Genomic DNA, 14,709 nt, shown 5'->3' with positions numbered 1-14,709 from the left:
GAAAAAATGTTGCCTGGTCTAATGAGTCTCAATTTCTTCTGCGACATTCAGTTAATAAGGTCAAAATTTGGCATTAACATCATGAAAGCATGGATGCATCCTGCCTTGAATCAACGGTTCAGGCTGGTGGTGATGGTGTAATGGTGTGGGGGATATTTTCTTAGCACACTTTGGGCCCATTCGTACCAATTGATCATCATGTCAACGCCAAAGCTGAGTACTGTTGCTGACCCTGTCCATCCCTTTATGACCACAGTGTACCCATCTTCTGATGGCTACATCCAGCAGGATAATGTGTCATGTAATAAAGCGCAATTCATCTCAGATTGGTTTCTTAAGCATGAAAATGAGTTCACTGTACTTAAATGGCCTCCACAGTCACCAGATGTCAATCCAATAGAGCATTTTTGGGATGTGGTGGAATGGGAGATTGGCATCATGGATGTGCAGCAATATGGACCAAGATCTCTGTATTTCCATTACCTTGTTGAATCTAATATCCCACAAAAGATTAAGGCAGTTCTGAAAGTAAAAGAAGGTCCAAGCCGGTGTAAGGTGTACCCAAAAGTGAGTGGCCGGTGAGTGTATGTATTACTCTTCCTTGAGTGTTAAATATTGAATCGAATACAAACTAATCTTACATAATATATATTTTTTGTTGCAATATAAACAAATAACAATGGGGAGTCTCACACAAAGCAGGCCAACTTACAGTCTTGCATCAGTCAACAGCAGCAACTGGCCAATAAGAAAAAAATTCTCTGCTGTTCAAAAATATATATACATATATATTGGTTATTTCTATCTTATGTTCCCACATGATTTTCACCTTTTCTTCCAGACATGCAGGCTCACCCTATGAGTCCTGGGCTGAGCTTCCCAGGGTGCCACAGATGAGCCAGCTCTCTGTCAACAGCATCATTACACAGCTAAATTGCTACAAACCAGGATGATGCACCTTTATCCACAGAGCTCAGTGCTTCCTATACGAGTCTGCCTGTTTTCTTGAGCAGCTGCCCTTTTACAGTCTCTGCATGGCCAGTGCAGCAGTGGTCAGCAGGAAAAAAATGACAGTTTAATAGCTATAACTGCCTTGTTCAATATAAAGGTTGACATGGGAAATAGGTAAGGGACAGCAAAGAATAAAAAAGTAACTAGAGAACTCGTCGTTATAAAAAAAAGCGAGTTCCACACATTTGATTTGTGTTGGGACAACAGGAAGGAATCAAGTTAACGTAATAGTATTTTTTACAAATTGAAGTGGACTGAACATAACATTTGGAGTTGCCTCCAAAATAAAGCTTCAAGAATTGTGTTGTTTCAGCTTATTTTACACACAACAAACATCTTTTTTTTTTTGAGTGTTGAGGGATTTCCAGATCTTGTTATCAGTTTTATTGTAAAACTGAAAACTGTATTTCTAATGAAAACCTGACATAACCACTCAGGGCACAGAAAATATTCATTATGCATGAATGATGATTCACGAAGTCGAACTGAAGAATTAAAGCTTAAAATATTTCTTGTGGGTGACTGAGGAGCTGAAAGCAGAAAAAATCTGAGTAAGCATCTCAGCTGGGAATTAATGTGATTATTTCAACCGTTCAGATACAATCAGTTCTTCGATGATATAATGAATGCTTTCTGTGAGTCAGGCGAGTTCAAGCTTAATATCTGCAGTGAGTCGCCAGTGTGCAGAAACCAACTTTTCTGTTAAAATTTTAGGAGTGAAATGATGGACAGAGCGGGTTGGGTTAACATTTTTGATCTTTGTAAATATATGTTAATGTAAGTAAATAAATTCATTCAGTCCTGTGGTAGGAAAGCTGAATTAGCAGCCAATACTCTTTAGTTTCACATAATTTAAATCAATCTTAAAAATATGTATGTTAAAACAGTAGTGATACTTAATACATAATAAAACATAATACATTATTTCAGAATTCCCAGACAAAGGAAGTTTAAAAAATTTTCAACAAATCCACCAACAATCTTTAACCTTTTTAAATCAATTTAACAAATTCTTGCTGAATAAATTGAATTTAAAAAAAGAAAAAGAAAAAAAAAGGAAAACGGAAAGGAGAGGGAAAGGGAAAGGGGAAGGAGAGGATAGGATAGGATAGGGGAGGAAAGGAAAGATAGGGAATTATAGGAAATGATAAGAAAGGAAAAAAGGAAGGAAAAGGAAAAATAAAGGGGAAAGGAAAGGGAAGGAAAAAGGAAAGAAAAGAAGGGAAAGAGCAAAGGAAAGGAAAGAAGAAAGGGAAGAGAAGGAAAAAGAATAGGAAAGAAAATAAAGGGCAGGAAAGAAGAAAGGAGAGGAAAGGAAAAAGTAAAGGAAAGTATATAAAAGGAAGGGAAAGAGGAAAGGAGAGGTAAGGAAAAGGGAAAGGAAAAATGGGAAAAGGAAATGAAAAAAGGAAAGGAAAGGAAAGGAAAAAGAAAAAACGAAAGGAAACAGGAGAGGAAATGAGAGAAAATGATAAAAAAGGGAAAAGGAAAGGAAAGGAAAATAAAAAGGAAAAGGGAGGGAAATGGGACTGGAAAGAAAAGGAAAAGAAAGAGGAAATGATAGGAAAGGAAAAGGGAGAGGAAAGAAAAAAAGAAATTAAAAAGTAAAGGAAAAAAGAAAATAGAAAGGAAAGGAAAGGATAAAAAAGGAAAAAATAAGGGAAAGGAATATAAAAATAAATATAGAATAGGAAAAAAAATAAAAAGGGAAAGGAAAGGAAAGGAGAACAAAAGATAGGAAAGGAAAATAAAAAAGAAGGGAAAAGTAAAAAGGAAAAGAAAGAGGAAAAGGAGAGGAAAGGATACAACAGGAAAAAGAAAGGGAAAGGAAAGAAAGGAAAGGAACAATGAAAGGGAAACAGAAAGAAAAGGAAATGAAAGGAAAGGGAAAAGGAAAGGAAAATAATGGAAAGGAAAGGAAAATAATAAAAAAAGAAAAAGGAAGGGGGAAAAGAAAAAAAGAAAATGAAAGGAAATGTAAATGGAAAGGAAAAGATAGAAAGGAAAAAGGAAAGAGGAGAGAAAAGGAAAGGAGGGGGGGGGAAGAAAAAAATGACAAGAAAAGGAAGAAAATGCAAAAGGAAAGCAATGGAAAGATCAAAAATGCCAAGTAAAAGGAGAAAGAGAAGGAAACGAAAGGAAAAGGAAGGAAAATGGAAAAAGCACACTGAAAAGAAAAAAACAAAAAAGAAAATGAGAAAAGAAAAGGAAAAGAAAAAAGAAAGGAAAGGAAGTAACCATTTCAGCATATAGTCACTGCATCTATTCTTACTAGGGTTATGGATAAACTTTCCAACAAGTCTAACACTAGTCAGTTTTTAAAGGGACTTTAATAAAGTCAGACAACACCCAAACCGGCTTTTAAACATCAGCATTAAGGTGCTTGCCATTCAGCTGTAGTAGGAAGACATTTGGAATTCACAGCACAGAGCAAAGCTGCCCGCATTACCATCACAATAACACTGTAATAACAGTGCTGAACACTGATTCAAGAGGAAAAAATGCACACAAACACAAACACTAATATTTCAGTTCACAGAAACAGTGAAAAGCAGCAGCAGCACTGACTGTAAATGAAAGACATAGAGCTGTCTACAAATCAGATACAAGCCCTCGCTCACTGACAACATTAAGCTGAACAGAGAAGCATAGAGATCGAATCGCTCATATTGTATATTTAGAAGCAAGTAAACAGAGCAGCTCGTCTCCAATGAAATAAACCCCTTTAGCTCAAGTACTGCTGGCAGACTGGCACTCTCCATCCTCTAATGCCACTCAAAAGGCTTCACGTCCAGATACCTGCACTGGGGAAGGCGGGAAAATCCGATAAAGCCTTGGACGGTTTGTTGATGGACTGACTATCAATAATGTATTCCAACAGAGCCATGTCTAGCGAAGACCTAAAAGCTTGCTTGCAGTGATTCTCGCTACCAAGTTTCTGATAAGTTTACGCCTTGATGCCTCAAAAGATCTGGCGACGTGGGATTAAGCCAATGCAATGCAACACCATTACACTAAAAAGTCAATTTTAATAGAAACAGCGGCAGAAATACCACCTTCGGTCACTCAACAACCAACACACACACACAGCTGAAATGAAGAAAAAAAAGCTTCTTCCCTTTCATACTAATCTTCTCTCGCTCTTCTTACCTTAGTTGTGACAATACACAGACAATCCATCCTGAGCCAAAAGCTCAAGCCAGTTTCCCCTTCATCAGCACCACATTAATAAGCAGAAAGAGCTGAAAGAGGAGAGGGAGACTAAAAGAGAGAGGAATGAAAGGCACGGCTGGAGCTAACGCTGACAGAGGCGTGAGTCCTCTCTTTGCGTGGACATGGTCTTGCCGTAGTCCTACAGCCCGGCGCTTGATAGCGCTATCCGCTGCTCAGCCGCATGGCTGGGGCTCCAACTGCTGCCTGTGCTGCTGCTGCTGCTGAGATCAGAGCATCCCTCCTCCTCTGGAGCTCATCGAACACGCGCACATACAGACACGCTCCTCTCGCACACACACTCTCGCGCTTGGAGGATCTGCACAGGGATTGGGGAAGCAGCTATTGCAGTCACTAGTCGTGATGTGAGAGTTTCGATTTTGCCTTCTTTGGTTATACAAACCAGTTTTAGCACAGTTGTTGAAAGAAACAAATTACCGTGGCCAGTTTGAGAGAGTAGTGAGTAAGCATTTCACGCCGACATGGACAACCTCAATCAAGGTTTATTTTGGGGGCATTTTGGAAAAGCAGCAAGCTCAAATGACATGGTCGTTTAGGAGAACGGGGCTAGTGAATGATGGTGAGGCAGTAGACTGAAACTGCAGCAGCCAGATCAAGCCAGATGTATCACACAACAGATGTTCTTTACATCAAGACCTTCCCCAGTAATTGAAATGAATAAACAGACAGCAGGAGAGAGATGCCTGCTGCAGTTGAAATTGAATTGGAATAACTACATTAACATGTTTGTGTGCTGTTAATGAACAAATAAAACACATCTTGGGAAGAAATGGCAGCAGAAGAGTGTCTCAGATTAGGTTTTTACATCACAATCTGATCAGCTTAGGGGTTAATAAATGACTTGGGGATACTATGAAAAAGTAACTCTGCGCTGATAATATTAATAATAATTAGAGTCAAAATTTCAGTGAGGCAATTTCTAGAAAAGGGTTTTATTTAGCTATATCTGCAGATGCTAGTCTATATATTTTTTCCTGCTCTTTCTATTAAATGTTAGTTCAAAGTGGTTACAGAGTAAATAAATAGAGCATACTACAATTGAACGACATTTTTTTATTGCAATACAAACCGTAAAACATTTTGCTACATTTTAAATAATAGAGATTGAAAAGATGAATGAGAAGTTCCAAGTTTACTATCTCTACGTCTGCAATATTTGAAACAAATAAATTAATGAATGAGCGAACAAACGAACAAAAGAACGAAGGAACAAAAAACAAACTAGTGAAGGAACGAATGAACGAGCAAGCAAAGGAAGGAACGAGCGAACAAGTTAAGTCACAAACGAATGAGAAAAGGAACGAAGGAACAAGCAAAGGAAGGATGGAATAAATAAACGGGAAAGTGAACGAATGAAGGAACGAGCGAAGGAAGGAACGAATGAGCGATTGAAGGAAGAAAGGAATGAACAAGCAAAGGAAGGAAGAAGCAAATGAGCGAGCGAAGGAAGGAATGAATAAAGAAAAGGGGGAAGGGAGGGTAGAAGGAACAAATAAAGGAAACAAACAAATAAGCGAAGGAAAAAACGAACGAACAATGGAAGGAACAAAGGAAAAAACAAACGAATGAAGGAACAAAGGAAGGAACCAAGGAAGGAACCAAGGAAGGAATGAACAAATGAAGGAACAAAAAAAACGGAAAAAAAAGTAATAAAGGAAAGAATGGACGAAGGAACAAACAAATGAAGGAACGACCAAAGGAAGGAATAAAGAAACGAAAAAGCAAACAAACGAAGGAACAAACAAACAAACAATCGAAGGAAAGAAAGAAGGAACGAAGGAACAAAGAAGGGAACGAAGGAACAAACAAACGATCAGAGGAAGGAAAGAACGAAGGAAGGAACAAAGGAATGACCGAAGGAAGGAATGAAGAAACGAAAAAACAAAAAAGCAAACAAACGAAGGAAAATAACAAACAATCGAAGGAAAGAAAGAAGGAACAAAGGAACAAACAAAGGAAGGAAAGAAGGAACAAACAACGAACAGAGGAAGGAAAGAACGAAGGAAGGAACAAAGGAAGGAATGAATGAATGAACGAACGAACAAAAGAACTAATAAACAAGCAAACGAATGAAGGAACGGACGAATTAAAGAAACAAACGAAGGAACGAATCAACAAAAGAAGGAACGAACAAAGAAACGAACAATGGATCAAAAAATTTATCATGACATGTTTTAGAATAAAAACAATAACTGAGATACTGAATACACTGAATCTTGAGCTGTGCAGTGGGAAAGTAAACAGTGCACACTTCACTCAGAAGTGCACAACATATTTATGCAATTAAACATGCACTCTTGATAATCACACTAAGCCATATGACAGTTTAATTTCTGAGTCAGCAATGAATAATTTATTCCAGTAAATTGAGATCTCCTTGAAAAAAGTCTCAGTAACTCAATTAAGCTACTTCATAAGTAGGTTTGGGATTTGAATGTTCTATAGCAAAATCATTAATATGAGCCCAATAAAATTCTCTATGTTTTTTCAGCTGTTGACCATTGTTTTTTCTGGAATAGAATAATAATGGCCAAATACAATATGCATGCTAGCTAACTGTGTTCTGTCTAGACTGCTTTACTATTGTTTCTCATCTTCTTTCAGTCTTACCTGTTGTCTGTGCACTGCCCGCTCCTCCAATTTCAACACCCTGACCACAGCTTTCATTCTGCATCCAGCATCTCAATGACCATCTACGTCTCACTTCTTAAATACACACACATGCACACACATGCTAAGCCCTTCAGCAGATGGGCCTCAAAGCCGCTTTGAGTGATCACATTATAAACCGAGTACTTTAACTTCCTGGGCACAACACTTTCCCACAGACACAAGGGAATAATTAACAGACGAGGTCGACAGGACATTGAGACCCAAGCTTTTACACTCAACCCTGAACTTGGCGAGGGAGTTTTGGTTGTAATGCCAAGTTGTGCGTTCACCGTAGATGAACTCTAAATACTATCCAGTATGTAACAATGTTAACTCAAAACAGAGGCTTTTCATGCTAACAAAGTTGACAAAAAGTTCCAAGAGGATTAGAAATGGACTCTTAAAAAAATACAAACTTAGGCAATCTGATGCTGCATGTTAAAGACAATTTTTTTAAAGGTCAAATTGTTATAAGTGCTGGGCAAAAATCAAATTACATTCAAAATAAAAGTTTGCTTTGACAATATTTATATATATATATATATATACATATATATACATATATATATATATATATATATATATATATATATATATATATATATATATATATGTGTGTGTGTGTGTGTGATACACACACACATATATAAACTAATCAAAACTATTTTGTTTCATAAATATTTGCATTTATATATAATCTGTATCTTTATTTTTTATAATCTTTATAATTTATAAAAGATATTTTATATCTAAATATTAATAAACATTTTCCCAAATATATGCATGCCGATGGCCGACAAATTTTACGATGCTGAGCCGGTATCACAATCCATCGTCCCGCCCCACATTTATATTGATATACATAACTTATTATTAGTTACATATAGCTGCCACTTGCACGGTTGACAGCAACGTGAGGAATGAATGAAGGATTATATAGCACCTCTCACACTTAAATCGTGTAGATTTAGTGGCAAACGCTGTTACCATGTAAATCCCATCCCACAAACTTTAAAGTGAATGTCTTTAGTCATTTTCATAGCGGACTTGAAACACTGGAAGTCTTCTATCCACTCTCGGAAAAGTGCAAATGGTGGATTAACATTCAGCACATGATCACTAATAACATGTGCCATTATTAGTAACTTTAGGTAAATCTGTCAGTGTTATTTTCAATCTCTCATCTTCAGCGCTTCACATTTTCGCGGTTGTAGCTCCTGTCATCTAAAGGCAGAAGGCATTGACTGAGTGATTGACAGCTGATACTAACCAATCAATTGCGTTCAGTTCTAGAGCAGTGAGCCAATAAAAAGAGCACAAAGGTGGGGCAAGCATTGCAGGCTTTTTTTACTTTAGCAAGTTCACATGACAACCGTTTTAATCTGTTCCTGAGTGCTGCGTTTGCAGTTTTTAGGTGCAAAGATGCATTCTGCATAAATTTCTCCTAAATCCGCGCACACGGTGAGGATTTTGCAGTGAAAACAATGAAAATGTATGCACTACAGTTAACTCCAACCAAACTCTCGACTCCTCCACCAGCTGTGGGAAAAACCATTAGAACGACACAGATCACTGTGCCTATTCATGCCAGAGTCCCGCAGGAATAAAAGTGATTGACAGTTGGTCATTTGTTTGTAATTTTATTCATTTATGGTTTGGTTATGGGTAAAGCAAAGACCATGTGGGTCAGGTAGTGAAAACGGCTACAATTAATTAATTCGTTATGAGTTCACTGATATTTAACAACCACCCTCACCCCCCGCCTACGACGATGATGGCATCATTGCGATGTTTCACATTAGATATTGTACGATGCCAAATTGTTCAACATCGCACAACCCTATTACACACACATATATTATGCCAAAACAAACTTTTATTAAAGATACAATTAATGATAATTAATATTTGCCTAGTACTTTTGTATGTAAATTGCTTGCAGTTACTTACCAGAAAAATCTGAATTTTCTAATATAATCATGTTTGGTTGTCTTAGTAATAATACATAGTAATAAAATAAATCTAATAGAAAAGAAAAAAAAGAAAAACATAAATTCAAAATCCCTATATCACTTCTCAAATATGTCTCCTAAAATGTATTACAATACAGGCCTGTAGCCAGCCTGGTGTTAGGGGTGGTTCTTTTTTTCAAAAAGTAGACCTTTATGCAGTTATTCACCTCCTTCTCTATTTAATTATTATTTATTAAATAATAAATAACTTACCAGATGGTCATCAGAACCAAATTTTTTGAGGTTCCAAAACAATTTCTAAAAGATTTTGAAAAAAATAATAATAATAAATAAATAAATAAATAATTACATGATTTATCATTGAGAAAAAAAAAACATAATATGTTATTTTTATTCATTGACACTGTAGCTTATGTTAATTTATTAGGCAAATAACAATCTGGCCAGCACATTCAGTTAGAATTTGGCTATTTGAATAAAAAAATAAACAATAATATTGTAGAGCTTTACAATTTTTCAAGATTTTTCTCTTGTAAAAAAAGCTAACTTGAAAATTCATAGATAACAATAACCCGATTAGTATAAAAATCAACTTTAATATGGGCCGCCTTTGGTGCTTCACACCTTTTTATTGATCCTTTTTTGTTCCATGAATAAGGTCCAAGATTTATAATAAAAGTTTTCTCTATTTCTCGTTTTCTCTATTTATCAATACAGTAGGTCAGTAGTGAAAGATGACTTGGCTTTCATCAGATTAAATGTTTTCTAGCAGAGATGTTATGAAAAATAATTGTTAGCACAGGCCAAAATGGATTAGCTGAAGTCACGACAGTCAACAAAGGATTCTGCTTGGTCCTAAAGCCTTCTTTGATGGGTTATTTTCACAATTTATGTTGGAATAGCAGTCAAAATAGGAAAAAAAATGAGCTCATGTGACAGATTCTGGACCTTTTGTCAGTGGGGGCTACAAACAACTGCTGGCTACGGGCCAGCAATACACACACAGATGCACACTCATTGACATGCATGTAGACTGCTTTTATTTCATTTTCTTTCTCAAGCTAAATCCCTTAAAGTACTGTTTGTTTTTCTTTGGAACAAAAACTAAGAGTTTAAGCTCATCATTCAAGCCCTGTTTACCCTCCAATCATCCATCCCCGGGTCAAAAGGACAGACCCACAATCCTCACTACAGTACATGCTGCTTTAATGAGGACAATGATATACAAAAAGTAAACCTCTTGGGTAACAAAGATTACAATTTTATTTCGGCCCCAGACTTGGCGTCATCATCTCCCTCGATATTTAGTTGCAAGCTCATTTTCAGTGGATGAGTCTGATTTAGCATGACACACCACTGACCTATAAATCCCTCCTCTCCCATGCCGTTATCTTTAACCCCTCTCATTAAACACAAATGAACAAATGGTAATTGAGCATCAGTTGCATGCGGACTGAAATTCTGACATTTTAATGTTTGAGCCATAGGGTTTTTTTTTTTTTAGCTTGACAGTGTTTATGCAAAAAAGTAAAAAATAAAAAGTTTAAATAATTTTCCTGGGATGTTTGCAAGACTGTTTCTAGATTTTCAGCTCACTGTCATTGTAAACGACACTTGCACTGAACACTTTCTTACAATCACTCATGATCTCAAAAAAAAAAAAAAAACGCACGTGAGTGGGCTTGACAAACCACATGTAGAAACACACTTCTCTATACTAAACAAACCACACACTTCCCCCTCCTAACTTTAGCCCCTAATGCTCTGAGCATAAACAGTTCCTTTGTATAATTAGCACTGTGTATTGCCTCTTCTTGTTGATTCGCTGAAAGCCTCCTCAATTGTAAGTTGCTTTGGACAAAAGCGTCTGCTAAACGACTAAATGTTAATGTAATGTATTCAAAGAGGATGATCAATGGAATTAAACCCAAACAATAAAACTAAACATCCAGAGAATCAATAAGGATGTAAACATTTGGTTTAGCTAAGTTTGTTTTCAATGAATTCAACTACTCTTCCTAATTCCTTAACTTTAGCTAAGCTAATTTCCACAAGCAAAGATAATAACATGAGGTATCTCATCTGTTTACATAGTGATCAGTAAACCCTAATCTACAAATAAACCCACAATATTTATTTTTTAATTATTTTTATATCCCTCCAAGGCATATTTAAGTCCCACTTAAATGTTCCTTGACAAGACCAAGTCTGTACAAAATATGTACAAAATGCATCAAAAACATTTTAGGAAACATTTTCTTCATTAATTATTGTTACGGCCAAAATCACGTGCCTGTATGTTTTGCTTGTGTTTACAATTCAACATTCAATTTAATAATTGCTTCATTGGCATGACAAATGTTACAAATGTATTTCCAAAGCATTTATAAAGTTTACATAAAAAAGTAACATGCATGTATAACAAGAGCACAGTACACACAATAGATAGTAGTATATAATAATTAAATATAATATAAATAATTTATCATATTATTCAAAATATCATATTTATGGTGGCTTAAGAAAGCCAACATACTGTTATACTACATGAACTTATTATTCTTCCGCCTTCTTCTTTTTTTGAGACTAATTTGCATTTCCTCCTAGACTGTTCATACTACAACCACTAAAGCAGCAAACCCCAAACTGGTCTGACTCTGGTTGCTTTATCTTTTCCATCTGATCTGACTTGCAGTTTTCTGAAAAGTCCCATTGACTTATTTTTGGACCACACTTTATGATCTCATCACTTTCCTCCAGACTGTCAAACAGATTTAAGGTTACGCTCATTTATCTCAGACTACCAATCTGCCAATCACTGATCTTTCTCTCACTCTCTCACTCGCTCTGTGTAAAGATTCTCAGGATCACCCACTCCAGTTTTCCATTCGTCTGTGTAGACGTCACTCTCCATTACTGTCTGCAACGTCATCACCTTTGCTGCCAATCAGGAAGGAGGCTCAAAGTTTAAAGCGACGCGAGAGGGGAAGCTCGTTCTCTCTTGCTTGCTTTTCTCTTGCTAGTCTTTTTGTGTTTGTTTTGGCTTGTGTTTTGAGTTATTTTGTTGATACGACTTCAGAGTTTGGATTTTTGTTCTCCTTTTTGCTTTGGTCACTGTTACCGTCTTGCATGTGTGTATTTGGCGATCCCTGATCTTTGGTGTCTGAATTCCCCTGGGAATTGAGGAGTTTAGATGTCATGCGACCTACACCTCGCAACACGCAGAAAATTCCACTGTCTAAACACACTGGCCACCCGCTGTAAGTTTTCGGCATATCTTTAGTTAGATAAGTAGTTTATTTATAGCGTGCAAACACTGAAAGTGTTTTGTGTTTATATTCTATTAGATAGTTTACAGAGTAAATTTTCAGCTAGCTTTAGGGTTTTTGTTATATTGCTTTCTTTTATTTGGCGCCACTTAATTCTCCTTTCCCAATTCATAACACACATTAATTGATTTATTTTCTTTTGTGAGATTTGTGTATATACTATTTTGTTGTTTGACTTTTCACTTTTGTAAATAAATTCACTTTTTTTGCATGATTTGGTTGTCATTTTGCTATTTTGCCACCAACTCACCACAAACTGAGTCACTTCGAAAGTTACCTATTTTAACCCCTAGAGTTAAGTAGGTAAGTAAGTAGGTAAGTAAGTAGGTAAGTAAGTAAGTAAGTAAGTAAGTAAGTAAGTAAGTAAGTAAGTAAGTAATGTGTATTTATATAGCGCATTTATCATATTTGGCCATACACCCAAAACACATCACAATCATTAGGGGGGGGTCTTTCCACACCACCACCAGTGTGCAGCATCCACTTGGATGATGCGACAGCAGCCTAAGGACAATTGCACCAGTTCGCTCAACACACAACCAGCTATAGGTGGATTGGAGAGACAGTGATCGAGCCAATTTGGTGGATGGGGGTGATTCCCGTTTATGAGAAGTGCCATGGGATTTTTAATGACCACAGAGGTAGGAACTCTGTTTAACGTCTCATCCGAAAGACGATGCCCACTGACAGTTTGGTGTCCCCTTTCAATTTTTTCAGATCGAGCGCCCCCTGCTGGCCTCACTAACACCTCTTCCAACAGCACCCTAGTTTTCTCATGGGGTCTCCCATCTAGGTAATGACCAGGCTCAGCCCTGCTTAGCATCAGTGAGTAACTGGTCTTGGGCTGCAGGGTGATATAGCTGTGGCCATGTTAAAACTTTAAAGTCATAACAATTATCATATATATATATATATATTTTTTTTTTTAATGGGGCTGTGATTAGGGTAATGTTATGGTTGTTTGTATAAACTGTTTTACATCATTATTTTATGTTTATTATACTAAATTTACAGCAGATTAAACTAAATTCTTCACATCATGTACTTACTGTTTTTCAACTATATGCTTAATAATAAAATTAAAAATAAAAACATTTTAGGACAAAGTTTTCACAGTTGACAGCTGACATTTTAGGACAGTTAAGCCTAGTTCACACTACAGGATTTTAAACATCAGCAGATCGCTGTGCCGTTCACACTACATGACTTGACTTTGTGTCTTTTAATCTCTGTGGTGTTCACACTACGCAACACTCCATGAACGATCCACAAGAGGGGGGTCACACACTACATGATCTGACAACAACTCATTCCCCATCAGTTCATTCAAGCTATCAAACCACAGCCAATGAAATTTTGAGGGAGGAGTCATCAGAAAAAGCTGAACACTATTGGCTGCTTGTGTGCTGATGACATCACTGACAGCGTTTCAAGTTTTGGAGAAAGCATTTAAAAACATCGTCAAATCAGCTGCTTTATCAGCGCATTAATCACTCATCTGCAAGGTTCGAGTGGATAGATACACAGAGAGTTTTTAATTTTTGTAATTTTATAACTCTTTGAAATAAAACTAACATATTTATAACACCCTGCCGTTTTCTAACTATTAGTGTATTTTTTTCTGACATTGTTATTTTTTTTATTACAAAACAGTAAAGAACTGAGCATTTCTGCCTTAAATTACCATATTGGTTAAAATGACTGCATGCATGTCAAATACTTTTCCCTGTGACTTTAAATATGTGTGCATTTTCCTGCCTGGCAACTTCCTGCTAACATAAACAAAACTTTCTGATGGCAAAAACATCAATTTACTTCAGATATCTTTCAAAACTGCATATTATGTGCTGTGAAATAGCTCCTGTTTGAAAGTGGAAATGAAAGCCAAGCCTTTAAGTGTTTTAGTATCTTAACTACATATTTATTGGCTGTATTACCAAAAAAAAGATTATATTTTTAGGGTAATGTGTCATTAAATATGATGCCAGACATTCAAAGCTTAATTTTAATATCTCAATAATAGCTTTGAATGTAAATATGTTGTGACAATATGGCGTTTCATATAAGAACCGTCAGAATGAGCAGTATGGTAATTCTAATAGTTACAGAATTCTAGTTCCACTGTTAATATATCCTCCTCTCATGTCTGTGCTAACGCAGAATGAAGCCAGTGCACCGATGCCCATTCTGACCAATCACAGATGTTTCTGCTGAGCTCCTGAACACACAGGCACGCAGCTCATGCTGATATGCTCTCTCATTGGCTGCAGCTCGTCACTACATCTGACCACACGTGGGGTTGAGTCGGCCGACTGCTCTGGAATATTTAGCATGCTGAATGTTGGATTTCCGTCTGCGAGGTGTCGGCGACGCGTCAGCGAGCCTCGTTGATGCTTTGTTCAGTAGTTCACACATAAAGAGCGGTGAGCGCCGTGCACCCGCAGATTTCTTCCCGATCACAGCCCGATATGTCGGCGAGCTCGTTAACTTCCAAATCGGGCACAAATCAGGCT

General features: G+C 36.8%; 1 protein-coding gene across 2 annotated transcripts in view; it reads right to left on the bottom strand.

Moving 5' to 3' along the window:
• dlg2 (discs, large homolog 2 (Drosophila)) overlaps positions 1 to 14,709 on the bottom strand; it is a gene marked incomplete at its 5' end in the record, with an annotated part of 395,575 nt that overhangs the window by 357,623 nt on the left and 23,243 nt on the right. Inside the window, 1 exon segment of one of the 2 annotated variants that reach the window (NM_001012378.4) lies at positions 6,853 to 6,917. Within the exon segment in view, the coding sequence (NP_001012378.1) occupies positions 6,853 to 6,909 (57 nt within the window). 2 annotated transcript variants of the gene reach the window in all.

Source organism: Danio rerio, chromosome 10, assembly GCF_052040795.2.
Source record: "Danio rerio strain M-AB ecotype USA chromosome 10, GRCz13ab, whole genome shotgun sequence".
NCBI lineage: Eukaryota > Metazoa > Chordata > Actinopteri > Cypriniformes > Danionidae > Danio > Danio rerio.
The sequence above is the reverse complement of the archived record's forward strand: the minus strand, read 5'-3'. Positions and strand labels throughout refer to the sequence as shown.